We start from the raw sequence: 25,275 nt of genomic DNA on the forward strand, positions 1-25,275 counted from the left end.
TTGCAAAATACACCTATTTGCAGATGATATATTGACTTATGTAACAGGAAATTTGGTGGATAAAATTATACCATCTATTCAAAAATTGAACATTTCATTAAAACAACGATAAAAATAAAATAAAAACAACAATAAAAATCAATTGGCACTCCGGGGCGACTTCATTGATTCCAGTGGCGCATTTGCTTTTTCAGCTGCAGGAAAACCCGGAAAAACCTGCAGCACCAGATCATCTGAAGATCTTGATCTAACAATGTCCTCTATCTTATAAAACAAAATGTAGGGTGTCTCCAGAGGCTCCAATAAATTCAATGCATCGCCAGAACACTTCGTGACACGACTATCGTCAAACTTAAACCAGTCCGTTTCTTCTTTGATTATTGATTCTTTATGAAGAGATATAAAATTAATGAAAAACTAGTTGAATTTCGTCAGGTTGAAACTGAATCCAAATAAATACATAATTTCAAATGCGAAAATTCAAATTGTTTCAAAATTTAAATAATTAGCTATATATTCAGATAGCTCACCAAATTTCAATAAGTATGTAACATTATATTTCAGAAAAAATTGGACGTTCATCAAGAGTAGGAAATAACCACTTGACACTGTGTCAAATGGAAATAGCACTTTAAACTGTTTTTGAATACGATATAATGGATTTTCATCAAGTATGGGATACAGGAAACAAGATTTTTAAAATGGGTTTTGTGGAGAGATCTATGGTAATCTACTAGTAAGGCAGTTAGCTGATTTCAGTTGTTTGAGGAATGAATAAAAAAGTCATATGGCTTTCAACGGCAAAAACCCCACCTCAAAATTCAAAAATTTTGGGTGTTTCACTTGTAAATAATTTCTCTAAAAAAAGACTATCTTATTTCTGCGAAATGAAATCAATAATTCGTCCTCAATTAGCAGAAATATGACCACGTGCGGAGCTTATTGATGGATTGTTTTTTCTAAGGCAATATAGGTGTGAGGTGTGATGACAGCGTGATGATCTATCTTTAAAGGGATACTCATACCGATGGAAACTTCCAATTTCAAAAGACAGTTTCACACAGTTGATGATGCCGTTTCGTTTGAAAAACATTGTGATGAATTCTATTTCAAGATACGTGAACAAAGTTATCAACAGTGAATTTCGTCTCATTCTAAGTATTGGGCATGTATTTTGTGTAATTCCCTGGTTTGATACTGAAAGCAATGATTTGTACAAACCGGTTACAAATAAAATAGTAGCTTCTGGATACATAATATTGTTGGGAGCCATAACCATCAGTTTATTATTTAATTATAACTTCTACATTCAGCATCTAAATATTTTCGAAAAAATATTTCATCTGGTGGAAATCGCCAATTCTGTTTCCTTGGCTATGATCGTAATAACTATTTTCAATTTCGTCAAACGCAAGCAGTGGAGATATTTCTTGAGGAAGATTACTCAAAAATGTGGGGACCTGAATGATACCAGAAGAGAAAACAGTAATCTGATCTTTAATGTTATAGTGTGGCATTTCATCTTTGCGTTTGCAAAGGGCCTTAAAGTATACTATGATTTTCAAGAATTCAAGTTACACGGACTTGCGAGACTATTACAGGAATACTATTGTTTCTTATCAGCACTGATTGCAAGTTGTCTTGCTCACTGCATCAGAAAAAAGTACGAAGATTTGGGTAAACTTCTCAGAGAATACATCATAACACCCGCCAATGATATTATCATGTCGACAAGAATAATCAACGTTGGAAAAAAATTCAGATGTATTTCGGAACTGGTGGAATGTTATAACGACATGTTTGGTTGGCTCATCATCTTAACATTACTCAAAGTAATCGTGGGAATCCTCAAATGGGCTAATTTGTTGATTGTTTGCATGGGACATGAACAAGTTTCACTGGTGATGATTGTTCCTCTCCTGTGCTATACATTCTTAGGCTTCGTGAGTATTTTAATGTTTTAAATATTTACTTAGATTTTCTGGTAATAGTCATTTGAGACAATTCAATGAGAATCTCGAAAAGAAATGCAATCCTATAGACTTCACTATATTTCTTGTTCACTTAGTTCTGTTAAAAAAATCTGTTTTTTCGTCAATCAACTGTTGCCCCCATACGAACGACAACTCTCAGAAGTTGGGAAACTTGTGCGAGCTAAGAACTAAAGAGGTCTTACCTTTTAACGTGTGATTCCTAACACGGAATCATAATCAAGAATTCACACACACTCTTATTGAGCATGGAAAAAGTGTTTTCTGATTTTTTCAATCCGACAAAGTACGCATCCAGCTATGTGAAAATCAAAAACACATGTGCACAAAATTGAATTTTTAAGAATGCCAATTGATAAAGAGACTAAAATTCAAGTGAAAACTGTTTCCCAAAATTGTAAAAGTGTCTTTCCACCAGGAAAAAGTTAGGAATGTCCATGTTACCGAAATATGTTTCCGTACCTTTTTAATAAAACTTTTAGTCAACTTTCATTTCTAATATTGCCGAAACAGAAATTAGAAATGTCCTGAACATTTTAATATTAGCATCATCATACCAACCTTTTGTTGATTATTTTCGATATTTTTGCCGCCCATAATTTGAAAAAGATTAAAATTCAATAGAGAACTAGTGTCCGACCAAAAGTTCGGTTTTGGTTGAGTTTCGGCAAAAAAACGGGTTTCAGTTTAGTTTCGGTTTCGGCGGCAAACTTGCTGAAACTACGACCGAAACCGAAACTGCATTCGGGAGTTGCCGCGCTGTGATCGGTCATGTTCGGCGCGTTGAGTTTCATACAAGCGACGAAGACATTTTGCCGCGTCCAGGTGCCTAATCATGTCGTGACTCGAGATTTACTTTGTGACTTTGTGTCGTGACTCGAGATTTACTTTGTGATTTACTTTATTTATTACATAAATATTAAGTTCCTATTGTGATATTAGGTAACAACTTAAATATAAGAAATTTTATGTTTAATATTTTTGAATAACCGTCAATAATATTCAAATGAAGGATCTACATCTACTAAAATAAACACCCCCACCTATTTTAGATATTTTTAAGATGCAATTAATATTTTTTCTTAAACAAGGGTTTGTTATGTTGATTATCGTAAAGTAAAAATGTTGAAAACTGCATAACGTTGTGATATAAAGATAAAAAAATAAAGACTGACTGATTATAATAACATTTTTTTTATTTCTCCCTAAAAACACAATTTTTGTAAGGAAGTCGGTTTCAGCCGAAACTGAGACCGTTGCCGAAATTCGTTTTCGGTTTCGGTCGGACACTATAGAGGTTATAAGTGTAAAAAGATTCATTCCTAGCTCACCTTTGTAAGTTAGTGTATAGATATACTTGAGAAAAATATCGCTCTCATTTGATGAGTGTATACTAAAAAATTTATGTAATAGGCAAAGAAAATGGAACAAATATTTTGGTTTTAGGCAGTAACTTATTGAAGTTACTTTTTTTCTGAAGTTCACCATAATTATGTTCTTCACCAGATTGTAGAAAGTGAAAATACCTTGAAAACTGAGTTTTTTTCACTAAAATTGTATTTTATTCCATGTTATATTACAAAACCTTGAAGTTTCAGAATATGGGCCTGATAAAACTATTGAACAAATTGTATAAAAACATAATATTTAGTCAAGTGCTCTGTAAATAATCAAAATAACCTAGGCAGGTACATTGCCGTTAACGTGGAAACTCGTTTTTTTTCTGATCAAATATTGAAAAGCATTTTTCAATTCATTTGAAAGATGAATTATTTTCAATTTCAGTTTTTTCTGTATATTTTTCGGAGTGAAATTTCCAATAAACGAAATACAGGAAATGTAAAAAGTCAGTCGCAATTATTTTCCTGCATTAAATCCTTATCTAACCTTGATACTGCATGAATCCTGAAACTGTTGGAAACATCTGTTAAAATCTGTTTCTCTAATAACACCGTTACTTTGTTTCAGGCCGGATCCATGCTTATAATTTTATCTTGCGATGCAGCTTCGTCAGCCGGTGGGAATATTCAAAGAGACTGTTACGAGCTTCAGGAAAGATTGCACATAGATTCAAGATCCAGAGAGGAGCTTTTCAAACTGTCAAAAATTGTTAAAAGTTACTACCCTCGATTTACAGCTGCCAATCTATTTGTTATACGCAGAAGTACAATTCTGAGAATAATTAATATAGTAACAGCCTATATAATTGTTATGATCCAGTTGAGAGAAAAGTATGATAAACCAGATAAATCGAAGATCTACACATGAAAATTGTATATTTTGTTATAACCAAATTATAATGCATCCAAATTCATATATTCTAAAAATGCAAGCTATCATGCTTCATTTTCTACAATAAAATTAATTTTTAGTAAATGTTTTTCCCATTTTCATATAACAGGTTATATGTTATATTTTCGTTATAAAAAATGTTTTTAGGGGTTACTCAAAAATATTGTAACTTAGTTCGATCTGCAGATTAGAAAATATAATATCCAGGTCATCTCTGCAAAAATGTTGAGCCTGAATTGTGTTATTGTACCAGTTCATCATCAGACCATTAGGCCCACATTTCGTGAACGCTTACGGACTATGATGAAGCAAAAATTTACCTCATTTGGAATTAGATAATTGTATGAGTGTTTCAATGACGAAAAAATATCACAGCTTCACACGGTACCTACAAAATAGAAGAATGAGAATTATTCCTAGAACAATGTTAGGCAAAATGTGCTTTATTGCGGAATATTTATATATTATTGACATCGTTTGGTCACGAATAATACTTAGATGGCTGAATCCAGGTATTCAAACCTTCCAACCTAATAAAAAAATATTTATATTCATAGAATTCATTCAAGACCAGCTATGTATCATTCAAAGATCATTCAAATCAGGGCCGTATCGAAAATAAATACCGGGGGGGGGAAGGGAATCCTAATTTTCCCAACCCCACCAGCAAAATTTTCCAACTTTCGAAAAAACTAAAGCCGAGGGATTAGTTACTACAATAATATATTGATTTTCTTACTTAGCTATCCAAAGATTGGCTGATTCTTATGCCCGTTAGGGTATGCACAAACAAAAATAAATTTTGGTAATTATAAAAATAATAATGGGAATTATTCTACTTTGAACCAAGGTCCTTGGTCTTCCACCATATCCATCATGTATAGGAATATTCAATACATATGAAAGAAAACAACACTTGAATAATATTGTGCTTATTGTTTTCTCCTATTATTTTTTCTATTTTCACGGCCCAAAATTTCACAACTTTTCCAAGTCTAAAAAACAGCGAAAAGTTGGGAATTGTGAAATTGTCACTTCGAAATTCGTGGACTGTTCAGGACTGTTCCCTTACTTGGGAGAAATTAAACTCTTTTGAAGTTTTCAAACAACTCAGAATTTCAAAGTATGGGATCTCCAAGTTATGCATGTTGACAAATCCCAACCTTCTCCCGGTTCTTTCCCTTTTCTTATTACCTCTCCCTTTCTTTTCTCTCATTTTTATTTTTTTAATTTTCATTCATTTTTTTACTATTATTTTTTTCTATCTTCACGGCCCAAAATTTCCCAACTTTTTCCCAACTTTTCCCAAGTCGAAAAAGCATGGGGGAGGCTCCCCCCTTGGCGACGGCCCTGTTTCAAATTGGCAAAAAGTGAAAAGGGTTTGTTTGTGTTTAGATTGTCTCATGAACGATATAAAATGAAAAGTATAAAAATGGAATGTCACACAAAGCAAAAGCTGTACGAATGTGCATTCATCAAGGAAACACCAAGTAATGAAATTTGGAAAAAATCATTGCTGACACAGGATTCACAAGAATGATTAGTCTATTGAGTTTGCTGATATCCACTAGATACTTTTTACCAGTGGTCACTTGAAAGAAACAATTCAAGCAGCGTGATGGCTTTTGTTGCTGAACATTGGTGTAGATAAAAATTAATTTTCAAAATTGAATCGTGTCATATATGATTTAAAGCCGGCTACTGAAGCTTTTGAAATGAAAGAATATATTAAATTTTGTTAGATTTAGGATATAAAATGTCAAATTCAGAGCCATGTGTGTTTATTATAAAAAGAAAGGACACATATTTGACAATCATAACACTATATGTAGTGGGAGAAGGAAATATTGAGAGCAGATAGTTGTTGGTTCACAGATGGATGAAAAAACACATTGGAAGAATCCAACCTCATACACAAGTCAATAAAAATATTCTCGGACAGTCAAGCGGCGTTGGAAGCTCTTGGCTCCTACCGAGCAACGTCTAAATTGGTAGCAAATTGCCAAAAACGACTCTCCTCGTTAGGAAGACTTGAAAGATTGTCTCTGGTCTGGATTCCAGGCCAAACTGGCCTAGAAGGCAATGATGCTGCTAACTCTCTTGCAAAGGAGGGTGTTGCAAGCAGTTTCATCGGATCAGAACCTGTCATTGGCATCGCTTTACGCTTTGCCAAATCAAGATTAAACACCTGGATGGAAAAAGATTCATAGACTTTTGGCAGAATGTTCCAGGATTGGTTCGCTCCAAGCTGCTGTTCTATGTGAAATATCTAAAATATTCTGATTTTTCCTGTCTGCGTTACGCGATAATCTTTAGTGACAGAAATAATTCTCCTGATATGAATCGAAGACTGTCGATGTGCACCATCGATAGTCTTCGATTGTAATGCATTGGCAACAAGAATAGTTGGCTATCAATGCAACGAATATAATGAATACTGATATAGTAGTTATTAGCAATAAAATTAAAAAACCGTTGTGCAACTTCATATTTTTCGTAACTGGCGCATGTGTGCCACTGTTCACAATTGCTTAGAGACAGTGGTGCCAAAAAAGAAGTCTCACGGCTTTGATATGAACTGAAGTAGTACCAGTGTAGTAAACGATATTAAAGAAGAAATAAATACGCAGAAACTAGCGCCAACTTTGTAGGACTTCCTACGTGGCGCGGACTATCTCTCACTACCACATGGTCAGGAACAATACCTACACGCGGACACTAGAAAAACAATATCACATTTATTGGGTTGATTGGCCCGCACTACGGCTAGCCCAGCAGGGACTCATTTTATTTCTCACTCTACATTAGCAAATCATTTCTCAGCAGTTATTTAATACATTTCTGTTTATACGTAGTGATTTAATTAGTTACTGTTAAGAAATAACAATTTTAAAAAAACAACACGCACAACAACGACACTCAATATTTCGATGCACAACATTGGGTGATCAGTTGCCTCCCCTCTCACCCCACATCTCGCCCACCAGATCAGGTCCTATGTCTATTTCAGTTAGGGTTGTTCACTACTTTTTGAAAGTTCTTTTGTGTTTCAACTAAACGTTTTACCATTCATTTTTATATAACTCAAAAACTACGCTACCCTTGTCGTTATGAGTGACATTTTTCAGAATGAGAACTGATGTTTGAAAAAAAGTTATATTAGAGATATCTCGTATTGTTAGATTTCACAAGCTAGCCTTCAAGCCTGTTAGTTTTTTAGGTCTTATAAGAAGCATCGCAAGCTATGAAGCTCGTCAGAATCACAGTTTACCAGCGAACAATATATCATCTAAAGAAGGCACCTACTCCTCCCTGCCCGTAACTCGCAACGCCCATGGTCTGAGTAGATAATATTGTATTTTTTGAGTGGGGGTTCTGAAAGACTTCGAAAAACATATTACCTGTTTTACTGGTAGTGTCATCTAGCGGCTCCATTCAGTATTTATATTGTTAGGGTTAGTTCATGTTGGAACGAACATCGCATAAAAAGTGCGATTCAAAATGGCGTCATGTTTATCGTAAAAAAGTTGAAAAAAATGAACTTGTTTGCGATTTCCGCAAAATTTTATACGTCAACATACAATGAGGTTATATTGCTATTTTATTTGACTCTCGTTTTTTAAGCCCATACATCGAATATGTGGTTGAAAATGATAGTCCTTCACAAGAAAATGACATTGATTAATATGAAAACAGGTGCCTTATACAGTTGAATATAAAACACATGTTCAATGTTTCAGAGTTTGCTGAATTTTGAAATGTTCAATAATGATTTTTTTAGTGCAAAGGAGCAGACGGGTCCTTACCGTTTAACTTGATTCCAATATTTTTGATAGACGTCGCATCTAGATATGACTTTTTTTCACGTTGCAATCCTGAGTTCAATTAGCGATTTGTTACGCTAATTATTATTGGTTCATTCTTGTTCGTGGTTCATTGATTGGTTATAGTCAAATTGTGGTTACGATTATGTTTACGGCTTTTATATTATCTTATCGTAAATTGAACATGTAATACATTTTGTGTCCAATTAAGAATTAAAATAACTGCCGTCTCCGTTTTCTTGATGTGTTAGTGTAGGCGTTTTCATATCTTATCAAAAACAAATGATCCAGCAATATAATCATATTTCATTTTCAGCTGAAATCAAAATAAAATCATGGGCCGAAAAGTAACAATTGCAGCCTCAACTCTGAATCAATGGGCTCTGGATTTCGAAGGTAACCTGGACAGAATTTTGCAGTCCATTTTAGAAGCTAAAGAACTTGGTGCAACCTTCAGAACTGGGCCCGAACTGGAAATATGGTACAGTATTTTTCCATATCATTTTAATAAACTGACCAACTTTCCTTCTCTTCAGTGGATATAGTTGTGAAGACCATTTTTATGAAAGCGATACTTTCCTACACTCCTGGGAAGTTTTAGCTGAACTATTAACAGCCCCATTATGTAAAGATATCTTGGTTGACGTTGGAATGCCAGTAATGCACAAAAATGTATCCTACAACTGCCGTGTCATATTTTTGAACAAAAAAATCCTTCTCATTAGACCAAAAATGGTTCTTTGCGATAGTGGAAATTATAGAGAAAGCAGATGGTTCACTAGTTGGAAAAAGGTAAGCCAATCTTCACTTACATTATTATTCATTCCTTTTCTTCAAACGATTTGTCAGTCAGGCCCATTATCTGATGTTTCAATATTCGAGCTGGCATTAGGAGGTTAAGAAAGAAAAGCTAAAGATGAAATTAAAACCATAAGGATTAAATTTAGAAATAGTATTGAGTCAAGTGAGATGAAGCTTCTGCTAACAATCAAACAGGTGAAATTTAGAGTGCACCAACTTGAAAAAAAAATTTGTTCTTGAAAGAAAATTGAAAAGTTGGAAAGAAAAGAAAAATTGTTGCTTGCATAAACAGCAGGGGAATCCCCACTGTATCCATTTTGAATTTTGAGTCTTCATGCCTTGTTCGTGTTCAATAAAGGAGGAAAAAAGCTTGTGATTTCTCAGGAAGTAAGATGGAATAAAATATATGTTTAAAAATATGTTTTTCCGTTAACCAGCTGTCGCACCCCTACGAACGACAACCCTCAGAAGTCGAAACTTGTACGAGCTAAGGACTAACGAGGTCTTACCTTTCAATGTGTGATTCCTAACCCGGGTTGGACGATAGTAAGTGAAAATCGATCGTTCATCCTGCGGCTCGAACCACCGACTAACACGGCGATTGATTGATTGATTGAGTGAAAAAAGCACCCTTATCGAACCGACCATCTACCGATACAATCAAATGGTATCTAGATAATAGAGGTATCCTTGTTCAAATTTGTCAAAATAAAAATGATATGGGTGATAGTGATATTAGAAAGATCATTAATGAAAAAAACCAAACTGAGACACCAAAGTTGCTGACTTAAGTGAAATAACTGTGTACAGTTCTTTGTTGGATTGTTCAAAAATTGCTTGCCTCCTGTAATTCAGTACCTTTAACATTCACTCAGAGCATGACAGCCCTATTTTATTCAGATATCCTCCCAATAAACAGTGTACAGTGAGTAGCTATGTAACTATTCTGACCACGATTCCTGCTGGTTCAGGTCCTACATAAGGATTTACGTTCTTACCCCTCACCAGAATATTTTTTAATAGAATGAAAACAATCAATTGATGTATTGTTTTCCTGTTGTTGATCTCTATTGTGGATGGTGGGAACTAGTATAGAAATTGCATTTCAAAGGGCATTTCTTTTATTTATAACTTTTGTCAATTTTTTTTCAAGAGTGAACTCAAAAAATTATATTTTTCAATAGGAAAGGCAGATTGAAGATTTCCATTTGCCAAGAATGATTTCAACAATAACAGGCCAAAAGTTGGTTCCCATTGGAGACGGTGTTATTTCTACACTGGATACTTGTATTGGTGAGTAAAGGGTAAAACTAAACTGAAAATTCTATACACTCATTTGATACATTTGCAAAAAATATACCTTCTAAATTTTGATGATTCTTCAAGGATTCGAAATTTGTGAAGAACTTTGGTGTTCTAGCAGCTCTCACATTCCCTTGAGTCTTGACGGAGTTGAAATCATTTGTAATGGCTCTGGAAGTCACAGTGAGTTACGTAAAGGTTATGTTATGGTTGATGTGGTGAAAAATGCCACTATGAAGTGTGGCGGTTGCTACGTTTACAGCAATCTCAGAGGATGTGACGGGCAGAGGGTATATTTTGATGGAGTGTCTTGTATTGCTTTGAATGGACATATGCTGACTAGAGCGCAGCAATTCGCCCTAGCAGAAGTGGTGAGTCAAACAAAATTGATTTTTGTACTTGCCTGATATATACTCACAAATTTTTAGGAAGTTGTAGCTGCTACCATTGATTTAGAAGATATTCGATCATATAGGAATATGCGAAGATCAAATGCTCTTTTAGCATCTTCTAGCAAGAGTTATCCAAGGATTTTAGTTGATTTTTCTTTGTCTCCAGAATATGATACAACTTTGCCTTCTGCTTTGCCTATTGAATGGGCATTTTTGACGCCAGAAGAAGAAATAGCTCAGGTGAGTAATGAGGTGAAATAATGCTATATGCTTCTTTTTCTTATTGATTCGGCCGTTATGTGATTATGATTTCATAAACTACACCTTATGATTTGATCTCCTCAAACTCCATTCATAAAAAAATATCACATGTTTCGCTGAGACAGCAGTTTTTTTGTACGTAATTGAGTATGTAATTCACTACGAAAAAGCTACTGTGTTAATGAAACATGTGATATTTTTTTAAAATGAAGTTTGTGGAGATCAAATCGTAAGGTTAAGTTTATGAAATAGTACATCCATCAAAATTGAAATATGAGAAAATTTTAGAATCTAATTGTAAGTAAACGTTCTTGGTTCTGGGGACTTGATTAGTTAATGACTTACATTCTTTTTCGCAGTTATGGAAGAAACTATTTTTCTATATAATGGTTTTTTATATTGCCTTATAATATACAGCTCTTGACCAATTTACTATATATGATAAGGTAAATTCAACAACCACACCAATAGTTTTTCATTTATTCAAGAATTTTTCACAGTTCACCGTGTCAAAGGCCTGTAAACATTTGAAGTCAGATTCAGATTTTATTCATCTTCAAAAACATTTACATCACAATTTCAATACAATATTATCTTTTCAAAGCAGAAATAGTCACCTAAGCGCAGTATGGCTTGTTTTGTGCTCTATTCCTACTTCGTCATGGTATACATATTAGTTTTTATATAAGTTTTCCGACAGATCACAACAATATATTTGTGTTAGTATTTAAACAATTGATGATTAGTGTCTACAGGTTGACATATATTATTGGAGATTGGATATTTCGTTAGTAGTTATTTGTTTCGAAAAACTGAAGGGAAGACAAGTATTTACATGTTTTGCAATGAGTATATCACTAAGGAACTATTTGTTTCAATAAATTTCTTAACGAGCATTTTGTAATTTCTAAAAATTCGTGTTTGCTTTATATCTAGAGGTATTGCATTATATAGCTTGGGTCCAAAGTAGAAAAGTGTTCTTTGGGTATGGCTTTTTTTGAATAGAGGTATATTAATATTTTGATTCTCAACATTTCTTGTACAAGTACAAAACAAGCTGAAATTGTGTTATTGTTAACATAAATTATATTCTCAAGTTAGAGTGTTTATGGTATATTATCATATCAGTCATATTTGCCCAATCACTTCAAACAAATCTCTATTCCATATAATTATTTTAAAAGATTGCTTTTGAATTTTTGTGAGTTAACTTTGGAAATAGAAAAACAGTAAAGTATATAACCCTCAATCTATTTGATTCCTTGATTTTATGTATTATATTGATGCTTGTCTATGTGAGTGCTGTATTTGAGTTTTCTTTAGTATTTAGAAGATTTTCAAATGTAATAGCTGAATATAGATTAATAATTTTTAGGTCTTTAAATAACGTTTACATCAGGTTTAATAAAGGTTATAGCTCTTGGGGCAGGTTTTTGACCAATAAATACTCTGTTTAGATGTGTTCATTATGCTGTTCTCCAGCTCTGAATTCGATACTTGAGAGTTGAATGGAAAATATAATATGTTATCGGCAGTGCATTTTATTTTTTTTAAATATTCTTATTGCATATATTGATTACTTGGATATGAGTACAATACATTCAGTGGTACCCTTGTAGGCCATGATATTCAAGCTCTCAAGTAAGAAAATATGATTCACATAATTGAAAGCACGTGGCAAGTAAATAAATGAGTGTCAAATAAAAATGTAAACCTCTGAAGTCAGCTTTTTTGTAGTAATCAAAGTTTTTGTGTGGTTTGTTGATCTACTTATTTTAGTCAACTAATCTAAAAAAATTATTTTATTGTGGTGGATTGTTTTTCATTGACGAACTAAAATTATTAAACTGAAATGTATGTTTGTTCAAAAGTGGTTGACACTGTTTTATGGTGAATTTTATTAGTTCGGCATTGTCTAATATAATTCTACAATGATTCGAAATCTATGAAAGAATAAATAAAATTAGAATGAATATCTAAGATATCAATTATATTGATCAGTAAAACGTGAAATGAAAATACAATAAAACGAATAAAATAATTACACAGCGAGGAGAAACCAACAAATCGGGAATAGCAGAGCATGTTTGGACATGCTCTGCTATTCCACAGGGAGGAACACTGGTTTACGAGGAAGTTCAAAGAAGCTGCACATATGTTGTACAACGATGCATTCAGCCAAGGTAGCGTAGAGGTACGCAACATATGGAAACCTTTAATCAAGCGGAAAACGGTCAACTCTCGCCAAACGGTCAACTCCCGCTGAACCGGTGAATGACCTATATAAATAGTCATCTCTCTGATAGTCCAGTCATAACCCGAAGACGATCGATACATTGTGAAGTAACTTGGTTTGGAATCTTTTTTAATTTTTAAATTTATTTTTTGATGTGTTACCCATTTTTATTCTTTTTTATTTCTTTTCACTCTGTGGTCATTTTCTTTGTGTATCTTGATTGTTCTATCCGTTTTATTATATTTTCATTTCACGTTTTATTGCTTAATATAATTTATATTTTAGCTATTCATTCTTATTTTATTTGTTCTTTCATAGACTTCGAATCATAGTAGAATCATATTAGACAGTTGAAGTCCGAACTAATAAAATTCAAATGTATGTCTGAATGGCTAAATTATCTCAGAACTCAACTCAACAGAACAATTTGTCACAGTGAAATTCATCATAACTGTACTATGTTTTATTTCAAAGTAACTTACTGATTTCGCAAATTTGATCAAATCACTTGATCTCAAAAGTTATAGAAATTGTTGTCAAAGTTTTTGTTAGCAATATTTGTAAAAACGAATAAAGTGTTGAAACATGCATTGTCAACCTCGATTATATTCCCAGGACTACAAATTATTCTGTCATATATCTTTAGTTATTTGGGTTAAGGTTTGGAAGTGTCTTTAAAATTTAAAATTTTCTTGAGACAAATAAAAACGAAGTGGAATTGGCAGGGTTCAACAGGAATTTTGCTTAGGACTATAATTTCACTGCAGACCCCAATGTTGCGTTTTCGCTACGATACTTTGAAGGCATTCAAATGTTTCTATAACAGATTTATTCATTATTTTAATTGATTTTGTTAAATGGAATCCGATTTTGAAAAAATATTCTATACAGAAAGGATGTGAACGTTGTTTTATAAAACAATATTTTGAATTAACCATATTTACATAAAAAATGGTAGTACATGTTTGAGTTAGTTTTCGGCTTTTCATGATTGACAAAACTGATATTTGACATAATATCAAGAGGAAGATGTGTAATTACTATGATTTCTTGCACACGAAGTTGATATTGTTTAATACTATGATAATGGAAATCTAGGAAATGGTAATTTTTCATAGTTGTTACTACAGTATGATATGCCACACTTCCAACTACCAAGTTGGTTGCCATACTCGTTGTCATCAAATGAACATTAACAGTTTCACAAGCACTAAATCTAGATGTTGTATAATTACTGAATTATTTCATTAAAGTGATAAAATTAAAAGTTTTTCAATTATAAATACAGTTATCTTCTTAATATTATATGTCAAATGTCACTGTTGCCAATCATAAAATGCCTGAAATATGTATAAGCATTTTTACATGATTATGATCAATTGTTAGTTATTTGATTTATTTACTCATTTACTTGAAAATGAGTATGCTAATAGTCATTCATAAAAGAGAGTCATTCAAAACATTTAATACTGTTGACATAGATATAATAATGATAATTCTGTTTAAAATCTGTTTCTCCGTTATTCAGCTGTCGCCCCCATACGAAGGACAACTCTCAGAAGTTGAGAAACTTTGTGCAAGCTAAGGAAAATTTATTGAAGACTTTCAAAGATAATGAAGAAAAAATTTAATATATCAACAAAACTCTTCGAAGAGATATCTATATCATGTACAGAAGTTTCTTTCAGATAATAACTGGAAGAAAATATTAATTTTAAATAAATAAATAGAATGAGTTATTTCTCACTTCTAATTTTGAAAATCAAAGTTTCATTGAACATAATTTCAAGGTGACATACAGATAAAGCTCTGCTTCAGTACTTGGCATCTGCTGTGTCTTTCCTTAGGCAGGCTCACTTGCTGACATCAGTCTTTTTCTTTTCTTTAGGGTCCTGCTTGTTGGTTATGGGATTACCTCAGACGATCTGGACAGGGGGGTTTTTTCTTGCCTCTGAGTGGTGGGGTGGATTCTTCCAGTACTGCTGTCATAGTTTTTTCCATGTGCACCCTCATCATGAATGCTGTACACCAAGGAGGAGGTAAGGTATGGAAAAAGAGATTCTGAGTGAAAACACATTCAAAAGGGTGGACAGTAGCTGGGTGGGAACTCTGTAGAAGAAAAATATAGAAAATATATTTATTTGAGAAAGTATGATTTTTGTTTCTAATAGTGTATCGTTAATTTGTAGATCAAAAGTTATTGTCTGACTTGAGAAGGATAGTAGGAGACCCAGAATACATTCCAAAGAGTCCTCAGGAGCTTTGCAATAGGTTCCTAGTTACTTGTTACATGGCGTCAGAAAATTCTTCTAAAGAAACCAGAACAAGAGCAGATCACTTAGCAAATTCCATAGGAAGGTGAGTTTTCTTCATTATGTACAGTTCAATGTGTTTCTGTTTCTGGAAAAAAATAACATCATTTTTGAAACTTATGTTCTTTGAGTTTTTCTCTTAATTATTGTGTGTCATTTCTTAAATATATTTCCATTTAGTAAATTTCAAAATGTCTGCTATTCCAGTGAATGAAAAACGGGAAAATATTTTAAGACCTGTTTTCCAAAATACTAGTATCTTGTACTATATAACTACTCAAAATACCTAAAAACTAGTGTTGGTCATAGTCATAGGTCTTAATCTGGGAAAGAATTTTTCTTTGACGCTGTGAGCTCTGACAAAGGCATTTGAAAAAATGAGTTGCTACTGTGTTCGGGCAAGCTCTCAAGCTCTACCAATCTCATCTTACAAATAGATATCAATATGTTGGTCTAAATTTAGATATCAATGAAATGAATCGCGGTGTTCTACAGGGTCCCATTTTTGGTCCACTATTATTTTTTATCTCTATCAATTTATTCAGCATCGTCCAATCCTAACATTAAGGGCATTAAAATTTCAGGACCAGATTGAGCTGGTCTGATCATAAAGCTGTGACCAGCAAACTTTCTACCAGTTTATTTGTTTTTGATGATGTTTATTCCACTTGGTTATTTCATGTGATACATTATACTAATTTTGGGTTATTCTTCAAATTGTGAAAGACCTCATTTAAAAACCATATATTCTCCCTTCATCAAAGTATTTTATTGATTTTATTTTCAATTACATCTATATACATATAATTATTTGTAAATAAATTGATAGAGTCATAATCAAATAAATATATTCCCTTACTTCAATTATTTTGTAGTAGATGATTGTATTTTGAGAATCCAAACGAGGTTTTTATTTTTGGAACAGTCTATAAATGAACTCGTACATTTTTTTTTAGCTTTCACATGAGCATTATGATAGACAAAGCCGTCTCGGCTTGCGTGGATATCTTCAGTCAAATAACCGGCATGCTTCCCAAATTTGCAGCAAAAGGTGGCTGCCCCAGGCAAAACCTTGCTCTCCAGAACATCCAAGCCAGAATAAGAATGGTGCTGTCATACCTTTTTGCACAGCTCATGCTCTGGACAAGAGGCAGACCAGGTGGGCTTCTAGTTTTGGGGTCTTCAAACGTTGACGAAACCCTGAGAGGATATCTGACGAAATATGATTGTTCTAGTGCAGATGTCAATCCTATAGGAGGCATTTCGAAAACTGATTTGAAAAGGTTAGTAGGAGTTTGTATTCCAACTTTACATGTATAATCCCTCGAAATATTGTGTATAATTTTGACATATTTATTTGAACTGTAAAAACAACCCAAACTTCCAGGTTCATGATCTATGCTCAAGAAAAATTCAAGATCAATATTCTCAAAGAAATAATCGACGCTCCACCCACTGCAGAATTGGAGCCTCTCAAACAGGGTAAATTAGCTCAAACTGACGAAGAAGACATGGGAATGACGTATGAAGAACTCAGTCAGTTTGGCCGTTTGAGGAAGATTGAAAGCTGCGGTCCATATTCAATGTATTGCAAGTTGGTACATACGTGGTCAAATACCTTGACTCCAAAGCAGGTTGCCGAAAAGGTGAAACATTTTTTCAGGTAAGAAAGACATCCGAGTGAACTATTTTGGTACACCAAACTGTACAGTTATGGGTGATGAAGTAATACCATCAATTTAAACAGATTGGGAAAAACTACCACTACAATTTTCACCTTAACCTATACCTTACAATTTTCATATTATTACTGTTGATCTGTTTATCAGAAATGTTTGAAAGAAAAAGTAATTCATTATTATTCAAATGTGGAAGCTGTTGTTGATACACTACTTCCTATGAAATTTTACCCAGGGAGTATTGGGCGAAATGTGACTTTTTCATTTTATTCCTTTTTTTTTTTCTATAGGCGCTGTCATATTGGTTTTCAATTTGGAGGAAAATTTACAAATCTCAAGTGAATTGTTAATGAAATCAAACCGAAAATTCTGCCACTCCAAATTTTATCTTTGGTCCTTTTGTTCAAATTTCTCGCAAATTATTCCTATTGTGATAATGAAAATGGTTGAAATTCTTTAAACGTTCAATAGGCTCCTCACTTGTTTCTTCTGAACAAAAATGTATGTACGGTAAAATTCTCACTTGAATCTCAAAATAATTACTTTGAATTTTATATAATCTCAAAACGCTTTCTGTGGTTGACTCTCAAGTCTGCGTTTGGTGTGCACGTTTAAAAATGCCTTTTTCGGCATGAGCATGGTGTTTCCATGCAGTATTTGTAAACTATTTTTCTATAGTGGATCTCTTCACCAAAACTAAAATTTTACAATTTCAATTTCATTCAGTATAAAAAACTAAAAACAGGCATAATAATAACGTTATCCAACATGACAGTACAAATAGTACAACACAAAAAGTTTATGGAATTAATTCTTGCTTAGAACAACTCAAAATACTTTTATTAAAAATGTTGTTTTTTAAATAATCAATTTTACAATCTTACTTTTCTTATTATAGCAACCTTATGCTACTTTGTTTTTTATAATAAAATATATCGACAGGTATAGGAATACATATACAGAATGAGCCAGAATGGTCACCACAGTACTCCCCCTCCAGTGAAGATGGTCACTCAAAATGAACAATTTTTTTGGTGCTTCTCTGTATCTTTTGTGTTTCACATGTTCTTTCTCCGGTTCTTTCTCCCTCGTATTCTTCAACAAAAGCTGGTTTCAAACGGTCAATACTAATATTTTTATGTTTTCCATTGACTAATAGAGTGAAATATTTCACGTTTCTGTTAATCACCCTGAATGGTCCATTATAATGTGTTTGAAGGGCTTTTTTAACAGTGTCAACTCTAATGAACACTTGGAAACAAGCTGATATTTCGTTTTGCAAGGATACTTTTTGTTTATCGTGATTAGTTCCAGGCGTTGCTCTCATTTTTATCATGTTTTCTCTAAGATTTTGAAGAAACTGTTGATAAGTAGTGAAAGGAACAGTCCTTTTTATTATAAGTTCTCCTAGGATCCTGAGGGTTGTTCCATACACCAATGCAGCACTTGAACACTGCAATTGTTCATTTACTGAAACCCTGATTCCCAGTAAAATTGTAGGAAGAAGGTCTGTCCACTTTTCTGATTCATGGCACTTCAGTGCTGCCTTCATTGTGCGATGAAATCTCTCAATCATTCCATTAGCCGATGGGTGGTAAGCTGTCGTTCTTATATGCTGCATACCCAGCAATTTTGAGAATTCTTTGAGAAGTGAAGATTCAAATTGTCTTCCTTGGTCGGTCGTTATTCTTAACAGAACTCCAAATCGAGAAATCCATCCTTCAGAAAATTTCTTGGCCACCGTTTCTGCAGTTATATTGCTTCTAGGAAAAGCTTCAGGCTATCTTGAATATCTATCTATGCAAGTTAAACAAGACGTATATCCATTTGATGGAGGAAGTGGTCCAACCAAGTTGATATTAACATGTTCGAAACGACTTTTAGGTACCTCATAAACACCTACTGGACTTACCACATGTTTACTAATTTTGGATTTTTGACATTGAATACAGCACTGAGTCCATTTTTTAATGTCTTTCTTCATATTTGACCAAACATATCTCTCGCTTATCAATTTAGTGGTAGCTCTAATTCCGGGATGAGACAAATCATGCATTATATTGAATATTTTCTTCTGAATGCTTCAGGTACATAAGGTCGGACAAGCTTTTGTGAAGTGTCACAAAAAAATGGAATCTTCACCATAGGGAAGTTTACATTCCTTGAGTTTTAGATATGTGTCTTCAGGTTCAGTTAGTAATTTCTGCAGCTCCTTATCTTTATTTTGATTTGACTTCCATTCTGAAAAGTCAACATTCTTCATAAAATCGATGGTACTCACTCTGAATAAAGCATCAGCAACAGTATTGTTTTTACCAGATATATGTTTGATCTCAGTGGTAAACTGACTAATAAAATCCAAATATCTGGTTTGCTGAGGACTACAATTCTCGGATTTCTTTTTGAAGGCAAATCATTTCCTTCTAACATATATCGAAAATATTTTACTGCCTCATATATTGCTAGAAGTTCACGATCATAGGCGCTATATTTCTTTTGTTGCACTGTGAGTTTTTTGGAGATAAATCCTAAAGGCATCCAATTATCATCCTTTTTCTGTTGTATCACTGCTCCAATAGAAAAATCAGAAGCATCCACCATTAGTGCTATAGGTGAATCTGTTGGGTGAACAAGTAAAGCAGCATTCGCTAAAGCTTGTTTTAATGTATCAAATGCCCTATTTTGTTCTGACCATTTCAACATCTGATGTTTCTTTGGGTTTCCCTTTTGGAAATTATTTAATGGTGCCTGAATTTATGCAGCTTTTGGTATTGCCATTCTAGAAAAGTTTACCATACCTAGAAACCGTCTTGAAGAAGCCAGATCTTTTGGTTTATCATACTTCAAAATTGATTCAACTTTCTTTGTCGATGGTTTAATGCCTTCTGCATACATGACGAATCCAAGAAATTCAAAATACTTTTAATAAAAATGTTGGTTTTTAAATAATCAATTTTACAACCTGACTTTTCTTTTTATGGCAACCTTATGCTAATTTGTTTTTTATAATAAAGTATATCGACAGGTATAGAAATACATATACAGGATGAGCCAGGATGGTCACCACAAGGTTATTACAGAATCTGACCCAGGTTGCCAAGCTGATGATGAATACAACCCACAGAGATTTTCACTCCCCATATTTCAAAGTTCACACAAGTATTCAAACTTGGCAAAACATTACCAACTCAAAACCGTGTGTCATATATGTTTGGTGGGTACTCTTGTATGTTTTATTCTAGCAAAAAGAAACTACGCCAAACATCTCATAGGATATTTGAAAAACGTATATTGCTAAAAAAATGTTACTTTATTATTTTTTGCTTCCCGTAATATGTCGCTTCACATTCAAATAATTTTGCGATAGTAAAAGATGGGTCAGAAATGTTATTCACAATTTCAGATGCTACGCCATCAACAGGCACAAAACGACAGTTTTAACTCCATCCTACCATGCAGAATCATACAGTCCTGAAGACAACAGATTTGATCTGCGACCGTTTTTATACAGGGCCAATTGGTCCTGGCAGTTTAGAGCTATTGACAAGCAGGTGAGTGAATTTTATAATAAATATTGCTGAAATGTGGGGTGTGTAATTATTATTATAATTTTTTAAAACAAACATTACTTGTTCTTTTTTTTCAAGGTTGAATACATTGCCGCCAATGTCAAAAGAAGTGGATCAGAAACTTCCATGGGATCCCAGATGAAAAGATCCGGTGATAGTAATTCTAGGTTGAGAACAGGAGTTACTGTGTGATTCCCTTATACTTATCTTGTTCACAGATATACTTTGTTTTATATGCATGTTATAAGAATATAAAATTCTTTTTTTTGTGTTGTTTCATTTGTTAAACTTTTTTTATCTTGTGAAGAAAGTGTTCATGACTCGAAACTATTCAATTGAATAAGTAATATTTCAATGGTGCCAAACTAGGATTTTTCATGTAAAAACTCAAATATTCAATTTCGATAATTCTTACTCTCATCAATAATAAATTCAAGGCCGAGTCTGTAATATCGATTACAATTTCCTTAGAGGAATATATAATATCTAACTATTGTGAAAATATATTTGCCAACCTGCTTCCTAATTATTTGTCAATTGAAACTTTACATGAAAATATTGTGAGCTATAATTATTTCAGAATTTTTAATTTATCAGAATTTTGTGTTTCACTGCTAACTGATGACCTCTCTTATTCAAATATAAAAGCTATTTTATTTGTAATTTCGTTTAGTAGTCTATATTCAGATAAGAGAGGTCTCTGTGAGAGCAGAAACACGAAATCATTAAATGTACATAACTGTACCATAGTATAAAGATTGAGAAAATGAGTATATTTTGGTTTTATGATCAGTGGCTTTTCATCCTGGAGAGGTAAATAATAACACTGCTTTGACTTTCAGTATATTTGAATAAGGAATTCATAGATTTAAAGTATGATAGTGTAAAGCCAAATGTGTTCAAGAGTGGTAATTACTTCCCTTGTACATGGGCTGTTCAAAAAATAAGGCAAATGTTCAAATTTCACGGGCTACGTACATTCGATTAGTAATTTTCTTATGTTGGTACACTCGTCTCGAACATGTTCACACTTTCAGCTGTTGAGCATGTTTAGTTTGTTGGTGAGAGAGAGGCATATAAGTTAGAAGTGTTTTGCGTGTTCGTCGATTATCTGCTATCTAAAAAAATGGATCATTTTGCAGAAAATGTTGTGTAAAAAAATGAATTGAGTGCTCAAAAGCACTTGATATGTTGATAGTGGCGTACGGTAATTGTACTTTGAGTCAGAAAAATGTTACAAGTGGTACAAGCTTTTCACAGAAGGTCGAGAAGATATGAATGACGACGCTCGCCTTGGACGCCCCAGCACATCAACAATCGGTGAAAATGTTGGAAAAGTGATGGGAATTGTTGTGAAAAATCGTGGAATCAGTATTAGAGAAGTTGCTGAGGGTGTCGGCATATCGGTTTGCTCATGCCATGCAATTTTTTCGGAAATTTTAGACTTGAAGCGTATGGCAGCGAAGTTCGTTTCAAAATTGCTGAATTTTGACCAAAAAAAATCGTCGAATGAGCATTGCTCAGAAATTGCTAAATGAAGTCAACGGCAATTCTCATGTCGGCAGCTAATGCCAAGGTTTTGCTCACTGTCTTCTTCGATTACCATGACGTTATGCATCAGGAGTTCTTGTCACATGGTCGTACGGTCAATAAGGAGTTTCGAACGTCCGGCATTGTACTCACTCGTCATTGCTTGTTCGTAATTTTTTGACCAAAATCAACACCGTTATCAAGTCTCAGCCACCGTATTCACCAGATTTGGCCCCTGCGACTTCTTCTTGTTCCCAAGATTGAAGATACCTATGAAACGACGCGGTTTGCGACGATTGAGGAGATGAAAATCGATAAGACATATCAGAACCGCATTGAAGATTGGAGAAAACACTGACACAATTGTATTATATCTGAGGGGGACATCTTCGAGAGGGACGAAATGGAAACTGATGAATAAATGAGTATTTTTTGAGAGAAATGAAAATTCACCTTATTTTTCGAACAGAGTAATGCGCCAGCTTATAATATTTCGAGTTAATAAAAAGATTATAATTTTCAAATAAATATGCTATTACTGTCTTGTGTGTATGTTTCACTAGTCTGCAGATCATCCAATTGTTCCACAATTGGATTCACCTTGCAGGTGAAACAATTTTAGGATTCATCGGAATTTCCACAAAAAAAATCCAACAGATTGATATATTTGTTTCTAGACACCCCTAGTCCCACCCTCTACAGGGTTAATTTTTTATTTACTGAATATGTTGAATTTTTATGTTTCCAGAGCGAGGGGAATTTATGTTTTTTCCCTCACTTATCACAAACATTTAACTTTCAATCTTCATTTTCAATTTGTAAATTTACCTAATCGACCTACTTTCTTTGATTTTCAGCTTTCTACAATCTGAAAAATAAAAAAGGTGAAATAAAAGAGAATCTGCTAAAAGTGTAATGAAGGACAAACTAAGAAATAACCAGCATTCAATTAGTCAATAATGTGTCTTCACAAATTTTTCGTGCAAATTGAATATTCAATGGAAAGAAATAACATTCTATACTTACCTTGCTTTTGATGGTTAACGTTTTGGAAAATGGATCTTTTCCATTCTCAAAACCCTAGAAATTCACTTACAAAGAAAGGCCCCAATCGAAAAAAAAAGGAAATTTTTTGAACGATTCTCCTTGAAAACATGTCATACATTGCACAATATCAAGATCGCCTTCTATTGAAACATGTAGAAGGTGCAGGTGAAGGCGAACACAATAAAATGTTACCAAATTTTCAAGAAGCCAGAGACACTTTTAGTATTTTGTTAGGTAGAACTGAAACCCATGGCGTACAATACATCCAAAACAACTGCTATAGTCTATCCATTCCCAATTGGAACGACAATAAAAATAAGAGTACAGTCATAAACATTTCTTGTCTGTGGCCCCTAGTCGCCCAAATAGTTAGTAAACGTGCTATCCAATGTAGTTGAAGAGTAAAGGCTCGGCTAGCTGGACTGACTGAATACTAATTTTTTGTCCGTTTCACAATATTTCTTTATCAGTGCCGTGTGTTCGTGGGGTAAGGTGAGGTAGTGAGTGGTTTTGCAAACCGATTTTTGAAAAGTGTTTTTAGAGATCGATTACCCTAACACCAAATTGATATTTTTGCACTCGACGCGCGTTTCGCTAACAAGGTTAGCACCTTCAGGAGAAGCAAATTGATACTGAATCTAAAGACAAGGGTTAGCTGTTTACATACCTAAAGTTTTTTGGTCCGATGTGAACTTTGTTTGTTAAATGATGATTATCCTAATTGATTTTTCGGTAATTAACTAGTGGAACCACTTCCTGCAAATTAATTTGTCAACAAAAGCATACATATAATCTACCTCGACGAAACTTGGTTTGACACCCATGACGTCAAATATGGCTGGGTAGACGAAACCAAGTATTGTGCTTTGAAGACACCTTTTTCAAGGGGAAAACGTGTTATAATTTTGCATGCCGGGAATGAAAGTAGTTTCGTACCTATAACGCTTTGCTTCTGTCGGCCAAAAATATAAAAGATTCGTCTGCTGATTACCATGAAGATATGACTGCGGCTTTATTCGAAACCTGGTTCAGTGAGCAGCTTCTCCCAAATATTCCTCCAATGTCGGTTATTGTTATGGATAACGCTTCGTATCATCCTCGGCAGCGGTTATTGGCTACAATACCAAACAATAATAATACAAAAAAAGCAGATATTGTTGATTTCATGCGAAATCATGACGTGGAAATATCCGAAAAGATTCCAACGAAAAAGGTATTACTGGCGACCATAAAACAATGTAATTTCAAAAAAGAGTATATTATTGATTCGATGTGTAAAACACATGGTCATATTCTCTTACGTTCGCCTCCATACTATTATGTGTTCAATCCAATTGAAATGATTTGGGCCACATTGAAAGAAAGATTGCGGAAATGTAATCAGTTACCGACTTTGAATGCTGTAGTGCTTGACAATATAAGGCGAGTGGTGAATGAAGTAGAGGTAATAGTGATGTGTGGAAGAACTGTATGGCCGACGTTATAAAAGAAGAGAACAAATATTATGTGCGAAGTTCCATAAATCCGATCGTTATTCAACCCAATGATGATTCCACCTCACCCGAATATAGCGAAGAAGAATTTAGATTTTTCTAGCAATTTTGTTGGCCTCTATTATTTTGTAAATATATGTTTGACAAGAATTCGGTGTGATTATTTGTATTTTCATTGTATTTTAGAGTTTTCGACTCGGAAATCAACTACCTTAAATTTCGTTTTCCTAATCACCCATGGTGGAAAAATTCAGTTGGGATAACTTTTTCATGGAGTGATCAATTGCTATGATTGTAAGAATAAGTAACTGAAAAACTACCACTGAAAAATAATATGCCGACGCCTATGTCGAGGCGAGAATTCCTTCTCTTTGCTGTTCCAATTGGTATTGGAAATACTATACTCCCACATATAAATCGACGTGAACTAGTCTGTTTGGAACTGAACCTTTGTCTGGTTATGATTGTCGTGCCACACTTTGCTATTTCCAGACATTCGAAAGCATCTGAATTATTTTAAACAATGTTCATTTGTCCTATGGCCGT

The 25,275-nt window shown here is 33.8% G+C and overlaps 2 protein-coding genes and 1 long non-coding RNA gene across 7 annotated transcripts; 2 read left to right on the forward strand and 1 right to left on the reverse strand.

The window, feature by feature from the left end:
• Positions 1 to 1,376: 1,376 nt before the first annotated feature.
• Positions 1,377 to 4,318, forward strand: LOC141480203 (uncharacterized). The gene is made up of 2 exons (XM_074170095.1): positions 1,377 to 1,943; positions 3,960 to 4,318. Exons 1-2 carry the CDS (start codon positions 1,377 to 1,379, stop codon positions 4,257 to 4,259), a joined length of 867 nt encoding a protein of 288 aa, XP_074026196.1. The 3' UTR covers positions 4,260 to 4,318.
• Positions 4,319 to 7,866: 3,548 nt separating this feature from the next.
• Nadsyn (NAD synthetase) lies at positions 7,867 to 20,926 on the forward strand. Of its 5 annotated transcripts, none has more exons than XM_074169777.1 (12): positions 7,867 to 7,979; positions 8,424 to 8,588; positions 8,644 to 8,899; positions 10,093 to 10,201; positions 10,295 to 10,581; positions 10,639 to 10,842; positions 14,988 to 15,138; positions 15,289 to 15,457; positions 16,368 to 16,694; positions 16,799 to 17,074; positions 20,494 to 20,641; positions 20,738 to 20,926. In XM_074169777.1, the coding sequence occupies exons 2-12, from the start codon at positions 8,443 to 8,445 to the stop codon at positions 20,849 to 20,851; spliced, it is 2,187 nt and encodes a 728-aa protein (XP_074025878.1). In that variant the 5' UTR covers positions 7,867 to 7,979; positions 8,424 to 8,442; the 3' UTR covers positions 20,852 to 20,926. The 5 variants fall into 5 exon arrangements, with proteins under 5 accessions (XP_074025878.1, XP_074025877.1, XP_074025876.1 ...); XM_074169776.1 differs by lacking the exon at positions 7,867 to 7,979 and adding an exon at positions 8,143 to 8,293; XM_074169775.1 differs by lacking the exon at positions 7,867 to 7,979 and adding an exon at positions 8,167 to 8,353.
• On the reverse strand, positions 14,836 to 23,684 carry LOC141480066 (uncharacterized). The gene is made up of 2 exons (XR_012464144.1): positions 23,216 to 23,684; positions 14,836 to 15,499 (listed from the first exon to the last, which is right to left on the reverse strand). It is a non-coding gene; the product is annotated as an uncharacterized lncRNA (long non-coding RNA).
• Positions 23,685 to 25,275: the final 1,591 nt, after the last annotated feature.

The sequence above is a fragment of the Leptinotarsa decemlineata genome, unplaced genomic scaffold (genome assembly GCF_025532065.1).
Source record: "Leptinotarsa decemlineata unplaced genomic scaffold, Ldec_3_MD MMD2_P_RNA_scaffold_6, whole genome shotgun sequence".
NCBI classification, from domain to species: domain Eukaryota; kingdom Metazoa; phylum Arthropoda; class Insecta; order Coleoptera; family Chrysomelidae; genus Leptinotarsa; species Leptinotarsa decemlineata.